Raw genomic sequence first — 25,707 nt, forward strand, 5'->3', positions numbered from 1 at the left:
AGGACACCGCTAGGTATATGTAGAGAGTTTCGCCCAGTACAGGGATAGAAAGAAGTGGAACAACAGCCAAGTATTCTTTGAGACTCTGGAATGCCGCTGCGCATTCGTAGGTCATCTTCAAGATCTTGAAGAACAGGAGGCATCTATCGGTGAGTCGAGAGATGAACCGAGAGAGGGCGGTGAGTTTGCCCTGAAGGCTCTGCACATGCACCTTCAATGTTGGGGCTATCAGGTCCAGAATCGCCAGTATTTTGTCAAGGTTGGCCTCAATACGACGCTCATTGATGATGTATCCCAAGAATTTACTAGCGGTAATGGCAAAAAAGCATTTCTCAGGATTTAGGCGCAGGCCGTAGGCCAAAAGGATTGCAAAGATGATGCGGAGATTTGCCACGTGTCCGCTAGCCTTTATGCTCTTGACAAGCATGTCATCCACGTAGACCGCAATGATCTGGCCCAGGTGTTCCGCGAACATAGCGTTCATTAACCGCTGATATGTTGCCCCAGCGTTCTTCAATCCGAATGGCATGACATTTTAGCAATAGAGGCCTTTGTCAGTTGTGAAGGTGGTGCTTTCCTGGTCATTGGGGTACAACTTGATCTGATTATATCCGGAGAATGCGTCCATCATGCTGAGCAGCTCATGCCCAGCAGTTGCGTCGACCAGTTGATCGATACGGGGCAGCGAGAAGCTGTCCTTGGGGGAAGCCTTGTTGAGATCTTTAAAGTCTACACACATCCACCACTTGCCATTGGGTTTTTTAACCATGACCAAGTTGGAGATCCACCGCGGATAATTGACTTAGCGGATGAATACTATGCCTCGGAGCTTTGCGACCTTCTCGCGTATTGGGCGGTATCGCTCCTAATCAAAGGCCCTTCGCTTCTGCTTGATGGGATAAAAAGAGGGTTTGATGCTAAGTTTATGGGTGATGACCTTAAGGGAGATGCCTGGCATGTCCGTATAGGACTAGACGAAGACGGCGACATACTCCCACAGGAATTGAGTGAGTTCAGCTGCTATCTCTGGGGCTAACTGTACGCGGATGCGGACTGTCCGCTCGGGGTGCTCATCCGACAGGCAAATGAGTTGTAGGGATGTCTATTGCTTCCGTTAGTGGCACACGACCGCCTACCGTTAGGATCTCATAGCTGGGTGTTGATCTTGCAATTGTCGTGGAATAACATTCCCGAGAAAGTTGTTGACTTCCCCTTACGCAACTAGGGCCATTAGGGGTAGGGAACTTCATGAGAAGCATGTACCCGGCAATAATACACTTGAGCTTACTCAGCGCCGGTCGACCAATGATAGCATTATAAAAGCTGTGGCAGTCAACAATGATGAATTCGGTGTGTACCTCCGCTGTGCATGGACTGGTACCAATAGTAAGGCCCATGTAATCAGACCCTAGTGGTTGCATAATGTCGCCAGAGAAGCTGAGTAGCGGCTCATGATCCTGTAACAATTTTCTATTCCGCTGAAGCTGGTTGTAGCAGCCGTTGAAAATGACATTGACAGCAGATCCGCTATCAACGAGGACCCGACCCACAGACCACTTGTCAAGTGTTGCATCAATTAGGAATGGGTCATCATGGGGGAGATGGACATTGCGCTCCTCCTCCTCTGTGAACATGATAGGTTCCCATCCTGCTTTGGGAAGCTTGGCGGATCGTTCGAAACTGATGTGACAAATTTCCTTGGGGTTAGTGGCGCATGCATAGCGCTTTCTTGCCCTGTGAGACATGTCGGTGATTGGGGCGCCGCCGTCGATGGTGTTGATACGACAAATGGGCTCAATGTTGCCAACCACCTGTGGCAATTGACACGCCTTGAATTGTTGCAGCTTACCGTCACGGTACAATGTCTCGATCGCTATCTTGAGGGCGTTGTAGTTATTGGTGTTATGGCCGCTGTCCTCGTGGTATTTGCACCACTTGCCAGTGTTTCTGGGTTTACCCACCTTTGGATACCTGCCTGGAGGTGGTGCTGGTATTTGATCCTTGCATTGATCATATATTTCCTCATATGAGGCGATAAGAACCTTGAAGACAGCATACCCCTGAGAGGACTCCAGCTGTTTGCTGCGGCTAACTCCCTGGGATAAGCGGTCCCCCTTTTGGAATTGTTGATCTTTGTGCTGCTTATTCTGGTTACAGCCTCCTTGTTGCCACTCCCTCTTCCTTTCACCGGGTAGTGTGCTGGGAGTTTTATCAGCGGTTTGTGGCTGACTGGATGAAGGTTGATTAGATCTCACTACAATTCGTGGCGGTGGTCGAGCTTCACCGTATGTGACGAACTCTGCCTGTGCATGGACGACAGCCTCCATCATGACTAGGTTGTATGCAGCATTTGGATGATTGTAATTCAGGTGATAAAGAAAGGGTCCCTTGAGTAATCCTTGCTTAAAGGCAGCCAACGCCCTGGTCTTGTCAAGGCCTCGAGACTCGGATGTCGCTGCTCTCCACCTTGTTATGAACGCCTTCAAAGTCTCCTCTGCGCCCTGCTTGACATTGAATAACTGGCTTGTGATGTGATGTCTGACGGCCAGCAGGATGAACCACGAAAGGAAAGCCTCCGTTAGAGCATGGAAAGAGTCCATGGTCCTTGGTGGACATTCAAAGAACCATCCCATCGCCTCTCCATCCAGTGTCTCACTAAACATGTGACACAGGGTGGCGTCATTGAATCCCCTGTTGCTTGTCACCTTGTGGAAGGTGTCCATGTGAACAAAGGGGTCCGTCAGTCTATTGTAATGTGGTATCTTTAGCGTTTTGGCATGCGCCGATCTGACGACTGTTAGGATTCTAAGGGAGAATGGGCCTGGCCTAGATGCAAAGAGCGGATTTTGGATTGCCGCCTGGACGCCGGCTTTCGTCCGAGCCAACCTCTGCTCCATCTGCTGCATCCTTTCGAGGATCAGGGCAGTTGCTCCAGCAGAGGGATCAGCCTGAGGGTTCTGCTCAACTACTTCCCGCTTGGGGGCAATGATAACACCTTCAGTTCTGGCCCGGGTAGCAGGGTGATGACTGTGTGAATGTGATTCCACCACCTGCTCAATCATGGGCTGGGGTTGTAGCTGTAGCGGCAGGCCCAACCCTGAGAGCTCTGGTGGATTCAATGGTACCTGCATCTGTACGAGCAGTGCGGGTGCTGCTCGTCTGGTGCTGGGTCGACTATGCCCTATGCTTCGCGATTGCTTGCTCCGTGTAGGGTTTTCTCCCAGTGCTCTTTTCAATTCTTCGAAACGGGCTGTCAAAGCGACCACCTGCCCCTGGGCTTCGGTTCTCTCTCTGCACTACTGGTCGCGCTCCTTATTAATTTTATGGAGGTTCGCCAGCGCCAGTTCATAGAATGCTTCCAGGTCTTGCCCTAGCGATCGACTGCTGCCCGGCTGATCTACTACGGCCAACTGTGCCGGTGGGACCAGTTAAGTTTCTTGCTGTTCCACACCAGGATTAGTCAGAGTGCTGAATAACGTTCGGCGGACACCCACCATTGGGTTAGTGTCGGCCGCTGGATTGGTAGGGTGAGGGCTCGTGGAATGATCTGACGCTGCCTCTGGGTTTCCCCCGCTACCATTAGTCCTGGTGAATGTGGCGGGATGACCTTCCATTCAAGGATTCCCACAGACGGCGCCAATGTTAATGCTTGGAATCGGGGTGGGGTGGCCCAATTCTTGGTTAACGTTGATCTGGAGAACGGATCTCTACTTGTGTTGATTCAGGAACTTCTGCTAGCTGTCAAGTGAAATACAAAGGGCGTCAGGAGTAGACCGCGCTTGGCGGTCTTATACTCTCCGATGCCTAAGTCAGTCAATGTATTTATGTTGACAGGTAAGCATAAGTTAAGTAGTAAATGCGTAATGAATAAGGAGAGAGGAATGAACCTTTTATAAGTGGGAAGAGGCTGGCCTCTTTCCTGTTTTACAATGGGGACTGATATGCCTCAGTTCCCAGCTCTTGGAGCTTCTGATGTTATCTTGCCGTGGCGCGTAGCGGCGCGTTGGTAACATTCTAGGGGTGAGCCTAGGCTCAAGCGGTAGCCTGTTTGGCTGTGCTTATGTAGATCACTCATTTGGTAGGTTTTTGGCACCGCTGACGGTGGTATGAGCGTGGCTCATTATAGCTAATTATGCTTGCAAATGCTTATGTAAGTACACTTTGCTCTTTGTGCCATGAGAATCTGTAATATCAACACAAAAAAACCGAAGTTAGCTTAATAAGCTAATATCCAATATGCAAGATAGATAAGAAATTGAACATATAGTCAACAGAACATGCAAGTAGACAACAATAAGGCATTAAACCTTAATTATTAGTAATAGACAATTCCAAGAACACTTACCTGCCACCAATACACAAAATTATATTAGTAAATATATATGCACTGATTCACAGGCCACGTGTGAATGTGGCACACAGCAAACATATATATCAAATAGTAGCAGAGGTAAAAAAAAAAAAACAAAAAACAAACTTTGATAAAACTAAAAATGTGAAAGTGCAGAGGCAAGAATGGAAAAAACCTAAGCCTTACCACGCTCATGGGAACAACGTGGAAACGTCAATGCACAGCAGGTAAGCTTTTCACCTTGCTACCTGTCAATAGTTATAATCGTTAGAAAAAAAAAAAAAGAGTGATACTAAATAACCACATGAATAGAAAAAATGAAAGTTTGATGAAGCATGAGGAGCTGCAATGCAAAATGATCTATGATCCTCTCAAAATTGGATTTAGTATATCAAGTGTATCAGCAAATGCATCATAAAAGACCAAAATGACTTGGTCAGAGGAGTTATCCCCAAAGGCCAAATTGGTTATCTGATCTCCTAAATCGACGTTATTTTCCCTTGAAAAATGAAAACATGGCGAAGATTCATGATAACCAATATTCCAGTTAGATTCCAAATCAAACGAAACCAAGACGATTCATATAGAAACTCTAAAACAAAAACGAAATGCATATCATCTAAAACCAAAAAACAAAAGCAATCACCATCATCAATACATCTCTAAGATGATCTAAGTCTCTCAAGAGAAACCTCTCTAAAAGCAACTTCTCTCCCCCTCTTTCTCCTACCGGTGATCACACTCGAAGTCCCAGTCTCCTCAGGAGCCGACTATCAGTGCCACCAAACCCTCTGTCAACGTACTTTGGTCCTAGTCTCCTCTGGAGCCGATTGTAGTACCCCGACCAAAAACACAAATACACACCAATTCATTCATCAATACATCTCTAAGATGATCTAAGTCTCTCTAGAGCAACCTCTCTAAGACAACTCCTCTCCCCCTCTTTCTTCTGCCGGTGATCACACTCGAAGTCCCAGTCTCCTCAGGAGCCGACTATTAGTGCCACCAAACCCTCTGTCAACGTACTTCTGTCCTAGTCTCCTCAGGGGCCGATTGTAGTACCACGACCACAAAGACCAATTCATTCATTAATACATCTCTAAGATGATCTAAGTCTCTCTAGAACAACCTCTCTAAGAGCAACACATCTCTTTCTCTTTCTCTTTCGGTGATCACACTCTAAGTCCTAGTCTCCTCAAGAGCTGACTATCAGTGCCACCAAACCCTCTGTCAACGTGCTTCTGTCCTAGTCTCCTCGGGAGCCGATTGTAGTACCGCAACCACAACGATTACAGAACCAGCCAAGTAAGGGTAACGCCATCGCAACCCAGCGAAGCTAAAGTCACGCTTTAGCAAGTTCTCCCCGCTTCCCGATGATTTTTGCTCTACTCAACCTACAACCTTGAGTATCGATTTGGTGACGCAACAAGAAGATTAGCAAAAGTCCTGTTACGCTAAAAACAAGCGTCCAATTTAACCTGCAAGAATGTCAATTGTCAGTATAGAATAAGTAGGGATCGTTTAAGCCGGCGATTGAGGGTAACTTTCTTAATCACACAAAACAACACAAAATTAACACTAAAGAAAACGTCACACAACAAAAACAAAAGAGAAAGAGAGATGGAGGGACAGAGAGGATAGAAGAGGGCGTTGCAATCCTAAAACGAACTAAATTGGGGGGTTTTCAGTTTTCAACAAAAATAAACTGAAAATAAAGTAAGGAAACACGATTTTGAATTTAGGGGTTGAAAGATATGAATGGAGATGTTAGGAACTCGGAAATCCACCACCAAAACATGCTTGAGACAAATTTATCATCCTAGTTTCAATTACTAAGTCGTGAAAAAGGTTTCAATCAAGAACAAACCATGAACAACAATGCTTCAAACGCAATTGGTGGCATCGCCAATAGTATTTGCGACGGCAAATTCGCCATCGCAAGATTATTAGCGACGGAAAATCATTTGCCGTCGTAAGAATTTTGCGACTGAATAATGCCGTCGCAAATACCAATGGCGACACCACCATCCGCGCCCAAAGTTTTTTGCCGTCGCCAAAAGTGATTTGCGACAGCAAAAATGCCATTGCAAAAGTGTTATTTATGAACAAAAAAAAAAAAAAATCTAGCATGCATATTTGCATGCCAATTTTTTTTTTGGGATAAAAATTGTACAAAAAATAATGAATCTTATATAAAAGAAAATGTTACAGTAATTACATATATCGCAGCAATGTTCAAAATTGACAAAATTATCTTACAAAAAGCTCATATCTTATGCAAAGTATACATATTGAAGTACAAACTCTGAAATACTTGGTGATTGGAAAATTGCTCTTTCTCCATCTTCACATGGTGCTTGCTCATAACGATGGAGGTGTCTGCTTGATAACTCTCCCCTCTGTAAAGAGAAAAATACAGTGTTATGAAGTGAGTGGCTTCAATACTCAAGTAAAGAAAAGCTTAACTGAACTGTCTTCCATTTCTGAATGACAATTATGTTACTGCCTTTGCAAGTGTAAGTTCTAATTTACTCCCTGAAATTTAAGATGGTAACAAGGTAAAAAAACACAAATTTCAGCCTTACACTACAAATTTAACAAGCATTTTACATCTTCTTGGAAAATCTATTACATGACTCTGTTCCTAGTTTTCTCTGGCTATGAACTATGTTAGTTTAGAGATGAATAAACTAATTTAAAAACATGATCTAAATAAGAAAATAAAAAATTACAACTTGAATTGTTAGAGGTTCATTAGGGTTGATATGGTCAATGCCATGTCATTTGGGATGGCTTTTTTGTATAGAATTTTGGGATCAAAAGCATTTTCCTAAGTGGAAATGGGAAGTTTTGTAAAAGTTCCAATTTTGCAGACTTCAAATCTTTTTTGCCTCTTCTGTTTTTACACCCTTCATATTAACCGAAGTTAGGGTCTATGTTTTAGCTTTTATTGTTTTAAGGATTAATTTCATGATACTACCTCTATTGGAGCCTAGGAGGAGAGTAATTTTCCTTTTTAGTTTTGGTCTGTTTGGGCCTGTCCATCAGACTGGTTAGGTGTTTTCTATCATCAGCCAGTTGGGCTAGCTTTGGGATAGCTTAATTAATCCCCTCTTTTTTATTTAAAAAAAAAGGTACGGCGATATGGATATGAAATTTTGGAATTAAGGCTTTTGATTGAGTGAGTGCCTGTAATGTTGCACAATAACAGATGAATCACAATTGTGGCTCGAGCATAGAAGAATCATTCTGTGCGGGTTCGATGAATAGGTGCTGAGTGAAGAAAATCAGGCAACAGAAATATAGAAATACCTGTTCTTTTCATTTGCAACTCAAAAGACTAGATATTACTGATAATGTCATATTGCCATGAATACGATACAATTCAGGGTAACATTTACTCCGCAAAAATATAAGCTCCGGAAAATACGAGCTCTGTTCCTGCTTATAAAAAGGAATACTTGTGCTCAAAAGGTGTTTGAGGCCAGACGATTTGCTTCATGTCAAACTTTCACCAGCTAGTTGATTGATGACTATTTCGTAACAAGACAGCTGGCTTCATGTCAGTCCATCTATGATCCAGAACTATTTAGTTCTTCCTCAACCTTGTGCTCCTCCTTCTCGGCTTTCCCTTTGTCTCACCTTCAACTGAATCCCCAGCAACGGCAGCACCAGTATCATCTATGTTACCCAAATCTTTGGCATCAACACACTGAACCTCTTCCATTTCTTCTCCCCCTGTTAAGTGTGCCTCTTCTGTTTCTTGTTTCATATCATCATGCATTGATTCCTCTGCACCTGAGGTTTCTGATTTTCGTTGGGAACGACGGGTTTGAATAAGATAATGTGCCACAGACTTGTAACCCAGATTTATGACCTGATAAGTGGACATAAATTCAGCCATTGGTTCCCCATGTTGAATATTGACTTGGTTTTTCCTTTCCATTTGTGTGTATGTGTGTGGCTGTGTGTGTTGTAAACTTGTAATGCATTATTTTCTCTCTTTTCTCAAAGAGAAAAATAGGGATACTAAGTAATGCAAGCAAATACCAAGCATTCAACTGAGAAAACAAAAGAAAAGGGGAAGAATGTAACTCAAAAAAAATTGAATGACCATAAGTACATGCATGCATAAGGTTGGTAGTGCTAACCTTCCTATACAGATTACCAGTGGGCTCCCACCCTTTTTCTTTACTGCAAAGACTGCAGTTGCAAATGCCCCGACAAACAGGGCAAACCCAATCAGGATTTTTGCTGGCTTCGATCACATTCTCTCCATATCTGTGTAATTCGCTATAGTTTAATGCATGATCTCATTTGAAGTATAAGCAGTACAGAAAAATTCACCTCATGTATAAGCAATCTCCACAAAACTGCCCTTGGACCAAGTCACATTTGCAGCAATGTGTATGCTGACCAAGAGTTTTCTGCCTGAAAGAAAGCATGACATGTCCAAGCAAAATTTACAAAGAGAAAGGCCACCTTTGAGTAACAACTAATTTGAAAGTTCAACAATACACGATAATTGATAGCACATTAAATAATTAGCCAATACAAAAATATGGTCAAGTGCTTTTAAGAAAGACTTGAGAAGGAAAACATATTGTCCTTTTGCTATAAATAAAATGGATGAGCTCCTCAATGGATCCTTAAGTCCCTTCCCATTCTCGACTCACAGAAGAAAAATTTGTTGAGTGCACGAGAATAAAGTATACATACTCATGAATAAGATTACTGCAAGAACAAACCAATAAACTGAAAGACTCAAAGAGGGAAGGAAAAAAAAAACAGAAAGGAACTGTTCGCTCAAAAATCGTCTCGGCCGCGTGTCACTGGGCCGAGGTCTTCTTTTGCTTACACGTGTCCTTCTGGAGTGGTGACGTGTGCGCGGGCGTGCCAACTCGCGGCCGGTAGGCCGAGCGAGGTTTTGTTGTAGATTGTAGATCTTGCGCTGATGTGACTTCTGATCAGTTGATTGTGGGCCGAGAAAGGATCGATCTCGGACGCGGGGTTCTCTCTGCCTTGAATGCAAGGACTTTAGCACGGATCGGCCTTAACTAGCCGCAGTCTTCGTGCTGTGTAACTCAGTGATTGAGGTGAAAGTGATTCTTTTTTGTGATTTTATATAGAATAAATGACGTAAAGTAAATAACAACAAATAAATAGCATAAACGAAAGTGCAGGTAAAGAAAGTGCAGGAATGTAAAGGTGCAGCAAATAAAGTGCAGGAAGATAAAGAACAAGAATGTAAACCAACCGCGGGAAATAAAGTGCAGCAAAGTAACAAGCAAAAAGATAAATTTCTGGAATGTAAAGGACGACAAATTAGTAAAGTGCAGGAAAGATAAGTACCGGTAAAATAAAAGCAATAAGATAAACACGTGAAGATTGATAAGTATTGCAGAAATATTGAAATGTATTGAGATAAAATTTGAGTAATCGCGTAGAGCGTTTGGTCGAGGACCTCTAACAATGAATCCTACGGTCCTTTTTATAGTGAAGCTAAACTACTGAATGAAGGAAAACAAACAATCTTAGCCTTTACAGCTAAGACCGCATTGATTACAATTAGAATAGTCTTCATGTTTGTGATATTTTGACGTTTTATTAATGATTGACTCTTTCATGAGCAATCAATTAGGTCTTGTAACTAATGATTGGCAATAACACCTCCTGATGCTCATTCAAGTTAATTGCCCCAAGCTTTGGTAACGTTTCTCCTAACAATCAACCTCATTGATGTGCCGCGGCTAAATAGCCGCGGTCATTCATTACGACTTGTGGGTCCGTGGCCATTCATTACCCCTTGTGATTCATTTGGTCTCTCCAGATCTAATAACGGCTCTCTGCACACGTTATCTTCGGTCATAAATTTGACAGTAAACATTTAATGTGCCGCAGCTAATTGAGAATCAACTTTGTAAATGTTTAATGTGTCGCGGCTGATATTCATTATGCTTTGTGATTCATTTGGTCTCTCCAGATCTAATAACGGCTCTCTGCACACGTTATCTTCGGTCATAAATTTGACAATAAACATTTAATGTGCCGTGGCTAATTGAGAATCAACTTTGTAAATGTTTAATGTGCCGCGGCTAATTAGCCGCGGATATTCATTACGCTTTGTGGGTCGGGCGCCCCTATCTGCCACGTGAGCCTTGCCAAATATAGGTTCAAACAGGAACAAATACTAAGAGCAACTAATGTTTTGCAAATCTGAATTCAAATCAAACTCGCAACAACAAGATGGCTTTTAAAGCTACATTATTGTCTATCCATGTAAACAATTCGATGAATTGAAAGTGTTGGACAACCAAGTTAAAATGTATTTCTTATTGTGTATAGGTTTATTAAATCAAGCTTAGAGCCACACAGTAACAAAATAGAAATAATTCTAAGATAAATGTGTAGTAAAAAGAGGATAGAATTGGAAAATGTAGACAAGTATATGAAGCCGTGGAACTGTTTGGGAAAAGCCCTGCATATAGCATTAATCTAACAAACAAAATCCAAGAATAGCATAACACATTAGATGTTAAATACAATTCAACGTAGTGTTCAAGGTTTTCATTGTTAATATTAAAGTAGCGAACACAGAAGTTAACAATTCTTGTCTGAATCACAATGAAATCTTGGAGGACTCGTGTCCAGGCTGATACAGGTTCTTTTTAACACTTCAATTAAACTAATTTAAGTTCGATTACATGACTCTGTTCCTACTTATGTTCCTTAAGATCAATTTTTGGGATTGCAGGGAAACATTATTTTCTCATTTTTCCTTTAAAAATTATAAAATATCAGGCTTGCTCACCTAAGGGACAGTTTTAAGGAACTGTGAGGGACAAGTGAATCTCAACCACATGTACAAAATATAAAAGCAGAAATTATAACAATTTAAAACTGTGAATTTATTTTCAGCCGTCAGATTCACTTGTCCCTCACAGTCCCTTAAAAACTGTCCCTTAGGTGAGCAGGTCTTAATATCAATTAATTACATAAATGTTGGAAACTATAAAATGATAACTAATTGACATAATTACATGTTAGAGATTACTACGGATGAGGTGGCAAATGCCACATCATTTGGGATTAGAATTTGGTACAATTTTTTGGTGTCTCTAGCACTACTCTTCCACTTATTCAACCATCTCAACTTGTTAAAAAGTTTAAATAGAATATAGTCACAGCAGACACTATTAATAATGCTTTCATTTGATCGCAGGCTTCTCTCTTATATCACCTCAACTTGGGGTTCTTTCTACCCAATTTAGACCCAAATGCCCCAAAAGTGTTATTTACAGAATTGGTACCCTTTTGTGACTCTTGTAAAGCTTGCTTCAAGATCTCTACTACCTAATTCATTGTTGGCCTGCCATTCGAATTCTTGTTCAGGCAGCTATCTGCCAACTTGGCGATTTTCCGAGCTACATTAATACAATACTGGTCTCTCAGGAGTGGATCTATTATCATGCTGAACTTTTTATTATCTGCAGGGTACTGTCTAACCCAATAAAGAAGCTTCTGCTCCATTGTTGGCCGGTGTCTTTCTAACACATGCCTCCCAGTGAGGATCTCATACAAGACCACACCAAAACTCCATAAGTCACTATGGATGGAAAGATGGCCTGTTTCAACATACTTTGGGGCAGCATACCCATAAGTCCCTACCAACTGATAACAAAAGCAAGTACAATATGAACCAGGGAAATTGTTAAATAGAAGCAAAGAACCAGAAAGGCGAATGATAACTAATACCAATTGTCCTCTCAATATTGCAATTCAACAAGATTCAACCAACCTCCAAATGAAGTTGACATCGAGTCCTTAAAGAACTTGGGCTAGTAACAAGATTCCCGCCCACATCTATTACCTATTTACTGCTGTCGATACATGAGTAACGGTCACCCTTTGGCCCGTCTCTAGCAAGCCCAAAGTCTGAGAGCTTCGGCTTAAAGTCCTCATCCAAAAGCACGTTGGAAGATTTGAAATCTCAATAGATCACCTATTCAAACAATGCAACAAAAAAGGTTCAACATAGTATATAAAAATTCTTGTCTTCAAACAAATAAAGAATCACCATGTGAGGTAAGCCATTATCTACCATCCTTAAATACAGACTAGCATTTGGATATTGATGGCCAGAAGCAAAAATAGAAGATGACTTTTGTTTCAAGCTGACAAGCAGAGCTGAACCAAATCTATGATGTAGTAATATAACATTAACATTAATGCACAGAAAGCATTTTCAAGTAGTGAGAATTTAGAATATTCCCCTTAATTGAGTTTTAGCTACAGCAATGGAAGAACAAGATCAGGGGACTAGTGTGTTGAAGTAAACACGGGTACCTATTGACGTGCAGAAATTACACAATGATAATTTAGTTCATGCTTCTTTTATATTACTCCCAAGTTTTATGTCCAATTTCAATTTGTACAAGACAGCAAAATAGAGTGCAATGTCATCGGAAGGTTTTGAACTCAAGACTCTTATACCATGTGATACAACCACAGGGTCCCAACAGCTAAAGCTTTTAGAGAACAGAATACATCAAGATAATGCACAGATACTGAAGTGACAGTGTCCACCAATGTATTAACTGAAGGCAATTATATTAGTAGCAGATACAATTTAAGTTCCAAAACCAGAGATGCCACTATAAATGCAGCAAACAAGTCAAAGATGTATAATGTAATACGTAGTTGCTACATTCCAATCATTAGTCGTGGTTCTAATACTACACTATCGTAAGCAGGTCACACTGATTTGGTATTCCATTGGTCAAAATAACATACATGAGTCACATGTTCACATGATATGGTAGTTCTACATTCCAAACAAACAGAAAGGAAATACATGGTCAAACATAGGTCAAATAAATGAAAACTATATTCACCTGGACTTCCAGTCCCTCGTGTAGATAAGCCAATCTTTGAGCAGCACCAAGTATTATTTTTAACCTCGTGATCCAAGCACTATTTGTCAGACAAAGGGTAGCTGCATAATAGAAACAAGTCTATTTACCATTCACTTTAGTAATGGTTTTGAAACACTACATCAAATCCATTTGCCTAATTCTAGTATTCACTTTCCTTTTGGTTCTTGCTAACACTGCAAATGATGATATTCTCTCCACATTCCTAGAGTTCCAGCACCAGATTAATTCCAATGTCCAAATTTGTCATATACCACACTGTGGTTGAGATTCACTTGTCCCTCACAGTCCTTTAAAATTGTCCCTTAGGTGAGCAAGCCTGATATTTTATAATTTTTAAAGGAAAAATTAGAAAATAATGTTTCCCTGCAATCCCAAAAATTGATCTTAAGGAACATAAGTAGGAACAGAGTCATGTAATAGAACTTAAATTAGTTTAATTGAAGTGTAATAGAACCTGTATCAGAAGTCCTTGATAAAGCGTCTGTAAAATCCTGCATATCCAAGAAAAGAACGAACCTCTCTCACTTCTAAGTAGCGAACAAGATCAACCTTAGCTTTATCTACTTCTATTCCCCTAGAAGAAACAATATGCCTGAGAACAATCCCTTGAGTAACCATGAAGTGACATTTTTCCCAATTCAACACAAGGTTAGTTTCAATGCAACGTTTCAAGATTAATTCTAGGTTTCCTAAGCAATTTTCGAAGCTATCACCAAAAACACTAAAATCATACATGAAAACTTCAATTATTTTCTCAATATAATCAGAAAAAATACTAAGCATGCATCTTTGAGACGTACCTGGGGTATTGCAAAGTCCAAATGGCATTCGACGGTAAGCAAAGGTGCCAAAAGGACAAGTGAAAGTGGTTTTCTCTTGATCCTCTTGAGCTATACATATTTGATTATAACATGAATAACCATCAAGAAAACAATAAAAAAGATGCCCAGCTAACCTCTCAAGCATTTGATCAATGAAAGGCAAGGGAAAGTGATATTTTCTTGTGGTGGAATTGAGCTTCCTATAGTCGATGCAGACTCTATGGCCTGTGACGGTTCTTTGGGGTACGAGCTCATTCTCCTCATTCTTCACAACTTTTATTCCGGACTTCTTAGGAAGTACTTGAACCGGTGAAACCTATTTGGAGTCCAAAATAGGGTAGATAATGCCACAGTCAAGGAGTTTGATAACCTCCTTCTTCACAACTTCCATCATAGGAGCGTTGAGACGTCTTTGAGCTTCCCTTGATGGTTTTGACCCTTCCTCAAGAAGAATTCAATGCACACAAGTAGTAGGGCTAATTCCCTTGATATCAGCCAAAGTCCATCCAATTGCAGTCATGTGTGCCTTGAGAATTTCCACGAGTTGTTCCTCTTGTATAACCATAATTTTGGATAAGATGATCACAGGTAAAGTCTCATTATCTCCCAAATAAACATACTTCAAGTGATCTGGTAAAGGTTTCAGTTCAAGTGTTGGGGCTTGAACCACAGAAGGAAGAAGTTTATAAGTAGATAACGGAATTGACATAGGAGGAGTATACCTTTCATGACGCGGTATTGTCTCAAGGGAGGCTACGGTTTTGATCATGTCATCATCCAACGTTTCCTTAAGCTTCTTTGTAGAAATTGGGGTGCCATTACTTGTGAATCTGATCCCTTGCTCAATGGTGGTTTCCAACATGTCCTCATTCATTGCTTTTAAGAATTCCTGTGTAAGTGTATCAAAAACATCAATAGAAAAGCAAGAATTAATTTCATGTAAAGGATACCTCATGGCTTCAAAAATATTGAAGCCAATCACGTCGCCATCAAATTCCATGGTCAATGAGCCTGCATATACATCAATCTTAGTCCTTGAGGTCCTCATAAAAGGGCGTCCCAACAAAAGTGGTGTTGAAGTCAAAGGGGACTCTTCCATCTCCTAAACATAAAAATCCGCAGGAAAAATTAGCTTGTCAACCTGCACAAGAACATCTTCCAAAAGACCTTTTGGATATGCATTTGATCTGTTTGCTAATTGAATAATAACATTATCCTTTTTGAATTAAAAACTAATTTAAGCCACTAATTTAGATAATTTGGCTTGCAGTTCTAAATAATGTTAATGTTTCCCAAGTTCCTAAGGAACATAAGTATATAGTTTGGTTTCAACAATTATATCTTCCATCCTTTAAACCCTTGAGAAACAATAATGAAGTTTTTAGTAGATGGTAAATAAGCATTTACCACATCATTCTAGAGTTATAGCGATGACATGTTTTGGATTGCTCAACACAAATGTGTGTTGCTAGTTAAAACTCAATATGAGTTTGATGGTTTCGTTTACTACCTTTCAGAGATAAGACTCTTTCTGGACTTGAGTGTGTAAGTTACACTACGATGCACATAGTGTAACACTTTGTTGTAAAGATATGTACGTGCAGAATATATTGTTGCTTATTTTTCGCCATATTTACAACCTTCCAAACATACTCCTCACAAATGACCTAGCTTAATGCATCAAATTATTTTTTGCCAGTGTTGAATTTTTATGATTTAGATTTGCAAGAGCAAGAACTTTGGGTTAAGTTGAAGCTGATCCATATTTCTTGATATAAGAATGTTTGATGTAGTTTTTGATTTGTTTGAGGTGTGCTATTCTGGAGCGTTTTCCCTCTTCAGTTTGCTAGAGCTAAATTTTCGATGGCATCCTGTTTCAGTTGCAAAATGAAATTCATATTTGATATAATGCCGTAATTATTGGGATGAGTGTGAGTGTGTGACAATGGCAGTCAAACCCTTGACTTCAAGAGTCCGAGTGTTAATTATGTCCACTCAAAGTAGGATCCGATGACTTGGAAAGTTCACAAAGACTAGTGACTAATACGTGACATTGACTACATGGGATAGGATTAAGAACAATAGCTAGCCATGTTTTTCCAAGCTTAGCGAAATGCAAATAGTTATAAATAATGCTTGAAAAATAATTCAAACCAAATAATGAAACCAATGAAGGGAGCATATGCAAAGACTAAATGAAGGGTCTCAATGTCTCATAGTTCACAAAGGCTAGTGACTAATACGTGACATTGACTACATGGGATAGGATTAAGAACAGTAGCTAGCCATGTTTTTCCAAGCTTAGCGAAATGCAAATAGTTATAAATAATGCTTGAAATATAATTCAAACCAAATAATGAAACCAATCAATGCTCAATAAATGAAACGATAATTAAATAAATCATAAATCCTGAAATAATTGCATTCATCATTTAAAATCAAAATACACTCCCCGTTTATACAATTTTTGCATAAGAATCTAAATAATCAACTGTTGAAATTATTGAATTAGGTCATATACTAATGTATGTAAAGTAGTAAAAATTCTCAAATTCTTAAAGTAATTATGTGTATTTATATACACACACATAATTACAAGTCAATATCTTCAAAAAATGGAGAATATGCAGTCTTCCCAGTGAGAGAGATGGAAGAGGTGGAAGCAATGCCATGAGACATTAATTGATAGTGAGATTAGAGTAGAAATTTGGACAAGTTTAATTAATTAATAAACAAATAGATACAAAATTGTAATTACTTAAAAGAGCTGATCCCATATTAATCTTCTCTTTGTCACACATATTTCTTAATTTGTTCAAACAGTCATTGCAGTCTGCATCACCAATATATAGAGAATAATCTGTCATAGAAAACAAACCATTCAAAGTCATATATTCCAACTACCTAACTGAATAATAAAAAACCATAAAAATTAAATAAATAAAAAAAAACAATGATGGGAAAATTAGCGGTTCTTCGAACACTCCTCCGTGGAAACTAATTTCATGGGGAATGTATTTGATAAATTATTAGGACTATCTCAAGCAAACCCAAATAATTGAGTTTATTTCATTTCTTTAAATGTCGTCAACCTTGAACATTGTTGTGTAATTTTATTTCTTCAACTTGGGCAGTGAACATTGACCGTAAATGTATGAAAAGATGACCAGTAGACGCCTCCCCAGATAAGACCCTTCCTTACCAATCCAAGACCAAGACCAAGACCAAAGGAGGACCCCCATACTCTTATTTGATTGAAAATGCGGAGATGGCTAAATTGGTCAAATTTTCGGTCTAGTCCTCCCTATTTTCAGTTTAGCAATCAAGGATAGAGATATAAAATACACGGCAATGTCTTAAAATTAATCCTTGATCATTAATCACAGGTATCGACATTATAAACTCCAATTGAAAAATGATTCAAACTACAAGAACTAATTTGCTAACATTCCCTAACACTACCGGTGAGATTTCCCAATCTCATATTGCATTTATATATATTTATATCTAAACCCAAGGTATTAGTTATAAATAGTGGCTAGCAACCTCCACCACAAACAAAAAGGAATATCAAATTGAAATAATTGCAAAAGCCAAACAAAATGGCTTACTACCTATAAGAGACTTTTTAACGAGGTTTGAAACCCAACCAAGTTGGGAGGCTCATTCCCACACCTGATTTATTATATTAATATTAGAAACATGCATAGAGGAATATATAAGACCTTGACCTTTAGCATTAGTACATGAATGAGAGAAAGAAAGAAAGAGAATCGGGTGATATGAAACGAGAAAGTAATGATGCAGCGAAGTTTAAATTGATTTTTGTTTTTCAATTTTATTTAGGGGGTATAATTGAGATCAAATTTTTCTAAAAACTGTGAGAGGTTCAAATAAAAAATTTTAAGGTTTGAATAGAACCACCTATATATATATATATATATATATTATATATATATATGATCATATTCAGAGCGAGTTCTCACTCTGAAATTAAAGTGAGCTTTTAGAGTTTAGGGTCACTTTTCAGTCGCATATCCACATCTCGTCTATTCAATTTTTAGGTACTAATATATTGATCATCTTTGCAAAATTTCAGCCAAATTGATGGTATTTAAGGCATCAATAACAGCCTTAAAGCTAGTATGGTTCAGATTGGACAGATTCAGTTCGTTCATTGGTTTAAGCAAGTTACATACCTTAAAGATCACCAATTTGGTTGAAATTTTGCAGAGATAAACTATACATTAGTATCTAAAATCTGAACGGTCAAGATGTGGATATGTGACTGAAAAGTGACCTTAAACTCTAAATGCGCATTTTACTTTCAAAGCAGGACACCTCTCTAGATAAGATATATATATATATTATATAAATACACGAGTAAATCAGAAAAAATGTGGAACAACGCTATTTCCGCTTCACAATTTATCTTTAAAATTAAGAATGGAGGACTACTATACTTCACCACTACGATCGCGTCACCGGCCTAACATGAGTTTCATCATGCAATCATTCATTTTGATCATTACAATCCCTCGCTCCAACATTACGATTTATCTGGTATTAGAATGCAAAAAAATTATGAAAAAAATGGAGCACGTGATTGTGAGGGCTTGTTCAAATGAAAGAGGAGCTGTATATGCCTATGATTATTGTGATACTTAGATTTTCTTCCTAGGGGAATTGACCAATCAAAACCTAGTATGGGGGAGACGAACCAGTTGTGTTGCGAGAAATTATTCTGTGGTCCTAGAGTATCGGTGGTGTGATCCTAGAGTATCACATGACACTGTCATGTGGTGGTGCAAGCCAATAATATCACTCAAATTTGGTGGGACCATACATGGGTGAAAAAAGAAAAAAAATTTAATTAAGAGACCAATCAGAAATAACTAAAAGTCATATGAGCCAATAACATTAATGTGCATCACCATAATTCGGAACCATATTATAATTTCCCATTGCGTACGATAAAAGGAGCCGAATCATCTCTATCACAGGACCTTCTCCATGAAAACAACATCTTTAACCCACAATGATGGTCCAAATTGTAATGTATTACCCAATATACTCTTCTCGGATATCTGCTAGATGCCTTGATTTTCCTTATTTTTTGGCGTTTAGATCCATAAATACCCAAGAAGGAAGGTCCAGAAACTTCACAGACGCCTAGCCATCCATGTTTGTCAAGCTTTCTGCTCTCCTAGTACTACTAGTACTTCTGGCACCCACAAAAGCCCAAGACCTTAATTTCATCTACAATGATGGTTTCTCTAGCCGTTCTGGTCTTAATCTCAGTCTAGACGGCGTAGCAGGGATCACACCAAAAGGTCTCTTGAAGCCTACAAACCACACCAAAGAGAGAATTGACAGAATGGGTCATGCCTTCTACCCTAACCCCGTAACGTTCAAAAACTCAGAGAATGACTCTGCTTTCTCCTTCTCCACCAACTTTATCTTTGCCATTCCACCAGAGTTCACTACTTTCAGTGGCCATGGAATGGCCTTTGTCATCGCTCCGACGAGAGGCCTCCCCGGAGCTATGTCGGGCCAGTACCAGAGCCTGTTCAACGTCTCCAATAATGGGAATTTCACCAATCATGTTTTTGCTGTGGAGCTTGACACGATCGAGAACGCGGAATTTAGTGACATCAATGATAACCATGTTGGTATAGACATCAATGGCTTGAACTCTATCACAGCTGCCCCAGCTGGTTATTTTGATGGTCCGCACTTCAAGAACCTGACTCTTATCAGTGGTAAAGAAATGAGAGTCTGGGTTGAATATGATGGTACCAAGAAGCAAATTGAAGTTACTATGGCTCCAATTGCTGTTGCAACTAAACCCCCAACTCCACTTTTGTCTTTGAAATATGACCTTTCCCCAATTCTCAAGAAAACCATGTATGTTGGCTTTTCCGCTTCAACTGGTCCGTTCTTCACATCCCATTATGTAATGGGTTGGAGCTTTAAGATGAATGGCCAAGCTCAAGACCTTATAGCTTCCAAACTTCCTAAGTTGCCTAGCATTGCAGGTAAAAAGAGGTCCATGCTTTTCACCTTTGGTGTGCCTCTGATTTCCGTGAGTTTGGTTGTGCTACTGGTTTCTGGGGTGCTTTATGTCATAAGTAGGAAGAGGAAGTTTGCAGAAGTGGTTGAAGATTGGGAGCTAGAGTATGGTCCTCAGAGGTTTAAGTACAAAGAATTGTATATAGCCACCAAAGGGTTTAGGGAAAAGGAGCTTTTGGGAACTGGGGGATTTGGTAAAGTTTATAGAGGTATATTACCCTCCTCTAAATTTGAGATTGCAGTGAAAAGGGTATCACATGAATCAAGACAGGGGATGAAGGAATTTGTAGCAGAAATTGTTAGTATTGGCCGACTTCGTCACCGAAATTTAGTACAACTGTTGGGATATTGCAGGTATGGTCTTCAAATTTTGATAATATATTCACCAAATTTCTCTAGTTCTCTGTTTTACTTCAGTACATTACAACTCTCTTGATATTTATATTTCTGATGTTGAACTCTAGTGTTCAATTGCAATGATATATTGCTTACTTATTCTTCTCTAAAATCTTCAAGTCATGTTATCACAACCTTAGTCCAGAGTTTTCACATCTCTCATGTTATCAAATTATGTATATTTAGATATCTTTGTCTCTCCATGTGCGAATTTTGGTCGTATAAGATAAAGTGTTAATTTGCTTTCCTTGACAGTTTAAACATTTTGAGACACTACAAGCATTTGTATACAAATATTTCCTTTAACACGGATGTTTAATGCCTTGCCTGCAGGCGAAAAGGGGAGCTGCTTTTAATCTATGACTACATGCCTAATGGAAGCTTGGATAAATACCTCTTTGATCAACCTGAGGTGACCCTTAATTGGAGCCAGAGGTTTAAAGTCATCAAAGGTGTGGCTTCGGGGTTATTCTATCTTCATGAAGAATGGGATCAAGTTGTGATTCATAGAGATGTGAAGGCCAGTAATGTGTTGCTAGATGGGGAATTGAATGGAAGGCTAGGAGATTTCGGGCTTGCAAGATTATACGACCATGGAACAAACCCTCAAACTACTCATGATATAGTTGGAACACTCGGGTACCTAGCTCCAGAGTACACAAGAACAGGTCGGGCCACCACGAGGACTGACGTGTTTGCTTTTGGGGCATTTTTGCTCGAAGTAGCTTGCGGAAAAAGGCCAACTAAGACACAGGGTCCAGAAGATGTGATTTTGGTTGATTGGGTGTTTTCTTGTTGGAATAGAAGTAACATCCTAGAGGCAAGAGATCAAAGCCTTGGTACGGATTTTGTGGCCGAGGAAGTGGAGTTGGTGTTGAAGCTTGGGCTTTTGTGCTATCATTCGGAGCCAGCGGCAAGGCCAAGCATGCGACAAGTCGTTCAGTACTTGGCCGGTGATGTTGCTTTGCCGGAAGTGTCACTTTCCGGGTTTTCTTCTAATGGATTAATGATTGGACACCTTGAAGGTTTTGATGACTATGTTATGTCTTATCAGTCTTCTTTAGGCAATAAGTCCTCCCATTCATCATATGTTCCAGAGTCGGCACTACTTTCAGGTGGTCGTTGATTCCAAGCAATAAGTATATATTCATTCACAAACTTGGAATCAAAAGCCATACTACTTGCATACACCTTTGAAAGTTTATTATATCTTATAGCCTTTTATAAGTAATGGGAAACCAATTGAAAATCTCCAACGCACCTTCTCAACAGTCATGTATCACCGCTGTCTTTTTTTCCCGCCGAATTTCACAGAAAAGCGGTGCTCTTGCTGAAACCTAGACTATTTGATACAGTGTGTGCTTCCCTAATTTGTATGCCTTTCTGAAGTTGGAATGCTTGTAATCTGTTCTTGCAAAAGTGTTCATCACAAGGGAGTGTGGGGTTAGGATGTGAGAGCTTTGGCTCTTCCTTTTGATTTTGTACATTTCAATTAGTGCCCTCGAATTGAAAACGGTAATAGTGTTGCTCATATTCATAGTGCCCTCGAATTTAAGACGGTAATACACACCCTTCATATTGTGGCATTGACTAAGTATGAGAGTTTTGGTTTTTTCTTTGATTTTGTATCTTGTATTTAGTGGCCCAAGTTTGTCACAATACTAGTGTCGCTCATGGTATAATTATCCAGGAAGTTGTGATGTTCTTGAGATATGAATTGAAGATGAGGGTTCCTAAGATATGGCTCGCTAGATGAATGTGATGGCATCGAGTGTGAGGTTAGGATGTGAGAGCTTTGGCTCTTCTTTTTTATTTCATACATTTCAATTAGTGCCCTCGAATCCAAGACGGTAATAGTGTCGCTCATATTCGTAGTGCCCTCGAATTTAAGACGGTAATCCACACCCTCCAGATTGTGGCATTGACTAAGTATGAGTTTTGGTTTTTTCTTTGATTTTGTATCTTGTATTTAGTGGCCCAAGTTTGTCACAATACTAGTGTCGCTCGTGGTATAATTATCCACGAAGTTGTGATGTTCTCAAGACTAATAATGCAATTAAGTATCCTCTATTACTTATCAAAACCTAGTGGTAATCCCTCTTTGTAAATAATATCATCTCTATCATGTGGCTAAGAAATTTCGCCGAAGAATTCATGCGTTTCTTCAACAAATAGACACATTCAGTTATTGAATGAAATCATTGTGGCAAAACAATTTGACTGACTTATTTAGAGCCAACATGTTCTTAGAAAGTGACTATGTCTGTGTCTATATATATAGATGATCTCTTTAAACTTGAAATGTGAGGGTGCTTTTATTTTTATGCTGTAGTTTAATAATCTAAACCATTCATTCTCTACTTACATATACATATATGAATCTTACAAAAAATTAGCCAAATAAAAATCTAGTTAACCATTTGACTATCCCATTGTTCGTTTCAATTTTATCTTATGGACAATATTTGTTTACACAATTTTGAATGACCAAATGATTATGGATTTAGTTGATTTTTTATTGACACAATTTTTGCTTAGGAATAGAAAGAATCAATGGTTGAAATTATTAATAAAGTCATATACTACTATACTAGTGTAAAATAGTACAAATCTTGAAATTCTTAAAGTAAGGAGGTTCTCTCTAGAACGAGCATTATAATATATATATAGGGCCCTTCTAGCTAGTGAGGGATCCATTTTTTTGGTATTTTTTAGGGATAGGGTATTAGATCAACTCTTTGATCATATTTTAGCATCTCAACCATTCAGTTTTTAGTTCCTAATGTGTAGATCATCTCTGAAAATTTTCAGCCAAATTGATTATCATTAAAGCATTCAAAAATGCGATTTACAATTATATATATGAACGGTTCAGGTTGGACAGATTCAGTTCGTCCATTGATTTAATCTAGTTCGATACCTTAAGGATCACTGATTTGATTGAAAATTTGCAGAGGTGATCTACACATTAGGACCTAAAAACTAAACGGTTGAGATTGTAAAATGTAATCAAAAAGTTAGTATAATACCCTATCCCTATAAAAGACCAAAAAATGGATCCCTCAGTGGAATAGTGGAAGGGCCCTCTCTCTCTCTCTCTCTCTCTCTCTCTCTCTCTCTCTCTCTATATATATATATATATATATAAAGAGGATTATAAATACATCACCATGCCGCTACGATCGTGTCACCAGCCTAACTTGTGTTTCATCATGCAATCATTCGTTTTGATCACTAAATCCCTGGCTCTAATATTACAATGTATCTGGTATTAGAATGCAAAAAAATTTAGAAAAAAACTGAGCGCATGATTGTGAGGGCTCGTTGAAATGAATGAGGAGCTGTATATGCCTATGATTATTGTGATAATTAGATTTTCTTCCTAAGGGCATTGACCAATCAAAACCTAGTATAGGGGAGACAAACCAGTTGGGTTGCGAAGAATTATTCTGTGGCACTGCCATGTGGCGGCAGTGGTGGTGCAAGCCAATAATATAACTCAAACTTGGTTAGGATCATGCATGGGTGAAAAAAGAAAAAATAAATAAATTAAGAGATCAATCAGAAATAACTACAAGTCATATGGGTCAATAATATCAACCTGAATCACCGCCTGTACATAATTCAGGACCATGTTATAATTTCCCGTTGCATACGATAGCAGGCGTTCGACCGTCTATATCACTGGACCTTCTCCATGAAAACAACATCTTTAACCCACTCTAACAATGACGGTCCAAATTGTAATGTATTACCCAATATACTCTTCTCAGATATCTCGGCTAGTTGCTTATTTTTCACCATATTTACAACCTTCCTAACGCACTCATCACAAATGACCTAGCTTAACGCATCAAATTATTTTTTGCTAGTGTTGAATTTTTATGATTTAGATTTGCAAGAGCAAGAACTTTGGGTTAAGTTGAAGCTGATCCATATTTCTTGATATAAGAATGTTTGATGTAGTTTTTGATTTGTTTGAGGTGTGCTATTCTGGAGCGTTTTCCCTCTTCAGTTTGCTCGAGCTAAATTTTCGATGGCATCCTATTTCAGTTGCAAAATGAAATTCATATTTGATATAATGTCGTAATTATTGGGATGAGTGTGAGTGTGTGACAATGGCAGTCCAACCCTTGACTTCAAGAGTCCAAGTGTTAATTATGTCCACTCAAAGTAGGATCCGATGACTTGGAAGCATATGCAAAGACTAAATGAAGGGTCTCAATGTCTCATAGTTCACAAAGACTAGTGACTAATACGTGACATTGACTACATGGGATAGGATTAAGAACAGTAGCTAGCCATGTTTTTCCAAGCTTAGCGAAATGCAAATAGTTATAAATAATGCTTGAAAAATAATTCAAACCAAATAATGAAACCAATGAAGGGAGCATATGCAAAGACTAACTGAAGGGTCTCAATGTCTCATAGTTCACAAAGACTAGTGACTAATACGTGACATTGACTACATGGGATAGGATTAAGAACAGTAGCTAGCCCTGTTTTTCCAAGCTTAGCGAAATGCAAATAGTTATAAATAATGCTTGAAATATAATTCAAACCAAATAATGAAACCAATGAAGGGAGCATATGCAAAGACTAAATGAAGGGTCTCAATGTCTCATAGTTCACAAAGACTAGTGACTAATACGTGACATTGACTACATGGGATAGGATTAAGAACAGTAGCTAGCCATGTTTTTCCAAGCTTAGCTAAATGCAAATAGTTATAAATAATGCTTGAAATATAATTCAAACCAAATAACGAAACCAAACAATGCTCGATAAATGAAACGATAATTAAATAAATCATAAATCCTGAAATAATTGCATTCATCATTTAAAATCAAAATACACTCCCCGTTTATACAATTTTTGCGTAAGAATATAAAGAATCAACTGTTGAAATTATTGAATTAAGTCATATACTAATGTATGTAAAGTAGTAAAAATTCTCAAATTCTTAAAGTAAATATGTGTATTTATATACACACACATAATTACAAGTCAATATCCTCAGAAAATGGAGAATATGCAGTCTTTCCTAGTGAGACAGATAGAAGTGGCGGAACGCCATGTGACATTAATTGATAGTGAGATTAGAGTAGAAATTTGGACAAGTTTAATTAAT

The 25,707-nt window shown here is 38.9% G+C and overlaps 3 protein-coding genes and 1 long non-coding RNA gene across 9 annotated transcripts; 1 reads left to right on the forward strand and 3 right to left on the reverse strand.

Moving 5' to 3' along the window:
• Positions 1 to 1,070: 1,070 nt before the first annotated feature.
• LOC112170879 lies at positions 1,071 to 3,131 on the reverse strand. The gene has a single exon (XM_024308162.1). The coding sequence runs from the start codon at positions 3,129 to 3,131 to the stop codon at positions 1,071 to 1,073; it is 2,061 nt and encodes a 686-aa protein (XP_024163930.1).
• Positions 3,132 to 7,669: 4,538 nt separating this feature from the next.
• On the reverse strand, positions 7,670 to 9,069 carry LOC112174292. Of its 2 annotated transcripts, XM_024312032.2 has the most exons (4): positions 8,699 to 9,069; positions 8,503 to 8,632; positions 7,914 to 8,228; positions 7,670 to 7,853 (listed from the first exon to the last, which is right to left on the reverse strand). In XM_024312032.2, the coding sequence occupies exons 1-3, from the start codon at positions 8,794 to 8,796 to the stop codon at positions 7,941 to 7,943; spliced, it is 516 nt and encodes a 171-aa protein (XP_024167800.1). In that variant the 5' UTR covers positions 8,797 to 9,069; the 3' UTR covers positions 7,670 to 7,853; positions 7,914 to 7,940. The 2 variants fall into 2 exon arrangements, with proteins under 2 accessions (XP_024167800.1, XP_024167798.1); XM_024312030.2 differs by having other exon boundaries at positions 7,670 to 8,228; positions 8,699 to 9,067.
• Positions 9,070 to 11,375: 2,306 nt separating this feature from the next.
• Positions 11,376 to 15,076, reverse strand: LOC121050168. Of its 5 annotated transcripts, none has more exons than XR_005802240.1 (3): positions 14,831 to 15,076; positions 13,246 to 14,660; positions 11,376 to 12,353 (listed from the first exon to the last, which is right to left on the reverse strand). It is a non-coding gene; the product is annotated as an uncharacterized LOC121050168 (long non-coding RNA). The 5 variants fall into 5 exon arrangements; XR_005802239.1 differs by having other exon boundaries at positions 13,246 to 14,738; XR_005802238.1 differs by having other exon boundaries at positions 13,246 to 13,603; positions 13,742 to 15,076.
• A 4,154-nt stretch (positions 15,077 to 19,230) lies between these two features.
• Positions 19,231 to 22,628, forward strand: LOC112173076 (L-type lectin-domain containing receptor kinase IV.1). The gene is made up of 2 exons (XM_024310622.2): positions 19,231 to 20,534; positions 20,910 to 22,628. The coding sequence occupies exons 1-2, from the start codon at positions 19,291 to 19,293 to the stop codon at positions 21,700 to 21,702; spliced, it is 2,037 nt and encodes a 678-aa protein (XP_024166390.1). The 5' UTR covers positions 19,231 to 19,290; the 3' UTR covers positions 21,703 to 22,628.
• The last annotated feature ends 3,079 nt before the right edge of the window (positions 22,629 to 25,707 follow it).

The sequence above is a fragment of the Rosa chinensis genome, chromosome 6 (genome assembly GCF_002994745.2).
Source record: "Rosa chinensis cultivar Old Blush chromosome 6, RchiOBHm-V2, whole genome shotgun sequence".
In the NCBI taxonomy this organism is placed as follows: Eukaryota; Viridiplantae; Streptophyta; class Magnoliopsida; order Rosales; family Rosaceae; genus Rosa; species Rosa chinensis.